We start from the raw sequence: 3,147 nt of genomic DNA, 5'->3' as shown, positions 1-3,147 counted from the left end.
GAGTTTATTTTGTGTGGATTTGATGCGTGGCAGAAGCTAACACGACTATCCTGGCTTCACCTCTTGACCTGGATTGCCCTTATTTTATTTAACCCTCCTATTGTCCTTGGGGTCAATTTGACCCCATTCAATGTTTATCATTTAGAAAAAACAGTATTCAACAACTAAAGTCTCTGACATAAAAAACTTGGTCAAAATCCTTCTGAAAATCATTTTCTGGAGGCAAATATCCATGGGGTCAGATTGACCCCAAGGGTAGTTGACTTTTCTTTTTTTGTTTCCTATATCATTACTTTTCCTAATTTTGATGGCTACTATTAATTAAGCATGACATTATCACAATATTTTTTTCAATGTGCAAAACACATATTGCACGCATTGGCATTCCTCTGGGGTCAATTTGACCCCAAGGGGATTTTGTTGTGTAAAACTTCTCTGTCTGTGTGTGTGACCATACATCCACACACCTGCAGATCCAGTTGATACTCTTGAGTTGATGACAATATTCGCATGAGAACATTCCGTGTGTGTGTGTGTGTGTGTGTGTGTGTGTGTGTGTGTGTCTGTGTCTGTGTCTGTGTCTGTGTGTGTGTGTGTGTGTGTGATCTACTACTCACACCTGCCAAAGTAGAATTGATGTCAAGGTCATACCATCACCACAATCAATAGGGTTCATACTATTGTGGTCATCAATGTTGTCAGTAACTTTGAGAAGATTTGGATGAAAACTAATCAAGTGAAATGTATTCTAAGTTAAAAGTTTGGCCTGATGGTGGCGCTAGAGAACAGGTCAAGGATTCAATCTCAATTGGTTATTTATGTATTCAACAAATAAACAAAGTGCCTGACACAAAAAAAAAAAAATTTCAACAATTTTGTGAAAATCATTTTCTGGAGGCAAATATCCCTGGGGTCCGATTGACCCCAAGGGTAAAATGTGTTATTTGAGGATAATAAGAGGGTTAAGGCTTCAGGAACAACTAGTGCAGTTTGGCTCCAGCTCAGATTTGGTAAAAAAAGTACTTTGTGTCCATCAAACTGCAGAGATAATTCCTCACAAGCATCTTGTCGTTATGAAACAATTAAATACAGTATTATTATGCGACAGCAGAGAGGTCAGTGTGCAAAGGGAACCTGTTTTCTGCCTTTGGCTCTGTGCATATAAACAGACTGTCTTGTAGCTTAAAGGTCAGTTGCTGAAAATACTAAAACTGCTTCATAAAAAACTATGGATGAAGCAGTTCTAATGGTCATATAACCTCCCAACCCGTCTGTTGATTCGTTCACACAGCCACATTGGCCAGTCTTGGGTCCGAGTCCTGCTCGTAACGATAGTGGTAGACCTCCATCTGGTCTCGGCACGCCTCTCTGATGTTGTTCAGCCATCGTTTGATGCCTCCTCGGTTGAGATAGAGCACCATGAGAAACACCACCCCAATCAGAGCCAACACTATGCCCAGGAAGACATAGGAAACCGCTTCAAGGTTCTCGTTCATACAATCCACGTCCTCTCCTCTGAGCTTCTCCACACGAATCCCCCTTTTGGCCTCTGGCTCACTGCAAACCAGTTGTCCTGCATCTTGACACTGGGAAGAGTTCCTCAACCAGTAGTAGAAGGCCTCCAGTTCACAGGTACAACGAAATGGATTATGGGAAATATAGACTCGTATGTGCCTTTGTTGGTACAAACTGGTGATGTTTTCCTTCCCAATGCTTTCTATGGAGTTATTCACCAACACTAGCGCATGGAGATTGTAGATGTCCAACCTCAGGAGGGGGATGGACTTTAACTGGTTCCCAGCCAAATCCAGTCTGAGCAGGTTGCGCAGACTTTGCGCACTGAGCGCAGTAGTGAGCTGCGCTGCGCCCTGAGGCAGGACTGTTGAGTTCAGGTACAGGGAGCGTAGCTCAGGGAGGCCGTGGAAAGCTCTGCCCGACACACACTCCAGATGGTTGTGGCTCAGATCCAGCACGTGTAGCCGGGGAAGCCCCAGGAACGCGTAGGGTTCAATGACCCGGATCCCATTATAGGGAAGCGACAGCGTCTTCATGTCCAACTCAGTCTCGTTGGTCATGAACGCACCGCGCTTCAAAGTTGAAATGTTCCTTCTTTGGAGAATAAAAGCGGACGTCCACAGCGGGATGTCCGCGGGTATCCCGGTGTCTGACCCTGACCCGTCCTGACAGCTCACGGTCCCAGAGTCCAGGGCACAGACGCACGACGGCGGACACGCGTCGTCAGTTCTGACCGAAGACAGAGAGAGGAACAGCAGCGCTGCGTAAAAGCAGCGTCTCCAACCTGCACAGGTGGATCCCAGCCGAGCCCACATTTCTTCCGCACTTTGTTTCAAATCAGCCTTAGATGGAATCAGCCCGGCATCGCCCGCTCCTTCCAACTGTCAGAAAAGTAGAGACTTTGTATCCATCTTCACCCCGTGGTGTGGACAGCAGCGCAGCGCTTTGTGCGCGGAGAGGACGCATCAGAGCGGCCACAGGAGCAGCAGCAGGAGGGAGAGAGGGAAGCTGCACATCCTCAGACTATTAGTGCTAGTATATACTAGAGAGAGGGAGAGAGAGACTTGAAGTCACTTCATTCATAATTAATTGGCTTTTATTTGAAAAGGGACTTGACTCAAGCTCAGGAATCCTAGAAAGTTATTTAAAGCAAACCTTTTATTTTTTTAAAAAATTTTTTTTTTAACGCTAATAGCCATTCACCTTTATGCAAGTCATTTACAGGAAAAATATGGCTTTGCAATATAGACCAGAATTCACATCTCAATATTTTCTCTCAAAATGGCGCTATAAGATAAGACAATTCTAGTTTAAATTTGCTCACAGGTACATTTATTAACAAACGGCTGCACTTTAGGCTTTTTATCTTCTAAGGGACAGCATGTGTGAGTGAGTGTTGTGGATTTTCCTTTATCTAAATGTTGATGTGAATAATTCTCAGCTGACATATCTGTGATATAAATACAATATTTATTACATGATGAAAATGTCAGATATGATGCCATGGCTTGTTCAGAGAATGCAAGGTTGAAAGCAGCTCTGAAGCACGCCCAGGCAACAGGTGCCATGCATATACTTCAGTGATACGTCATCCGACATCTGCTTTTCTTCTTTAACATTAGTTCATACATC

At 44.1% G+C, this 3,147-nt stretch overlaps 1 protein-coding gene across 1 annotated transcript; it reads right to left on the bottom strand.

The window, feature by feature from the left end:
• Positions 1–1,265: 1,265 nt before the first annotated feature.
• On the bottom strand, positions 1,266–2,330 carry tpbgl (trophoblast glycoprotein like). The gene has a single exon (XM_028467258.1). It carries the CDS (start codon positions 2,328–2,330, stop codon positions 1,284–1,286), a length of 1,047 nt encoding a protein of 348 aa, XP_028323059.1. The 3' UTR covers positions 1,266–1,283.
• Positions 2,331–3,147: the final 817 nt, after the last annotated feature.

Source organism: Gouania willdenowi, chromosome 14 (assembly GCF_900634775.1).
Source record: "Gouania willdenowi chromosome 14, fGouWil2.1, whole genome shotgun sequence".
NCBI classification, from domain to species: domain Eukaryota; kingdom Metazoa; phylum Chordata; class Actinopteri; order Blenniiformes; family Gobiesocidae; genus Gouania; species Gouania willdenowi.
The sequence above is the reverse complement of the archived record's forward strand: the minus strand, read 5'-3'. Positions and strand labels throughout refer to the sequence as shown.

What these genes read in the sequence shown, in the direction of transcription:
- tpbgl (XM_028467258.1), bottom strand. Translation starts at nt 2,330, where the DNA reads ATGTGGGCTCGGCTGGGATCCACCTGTGCAGGTTGGAGACGCTGCTTT.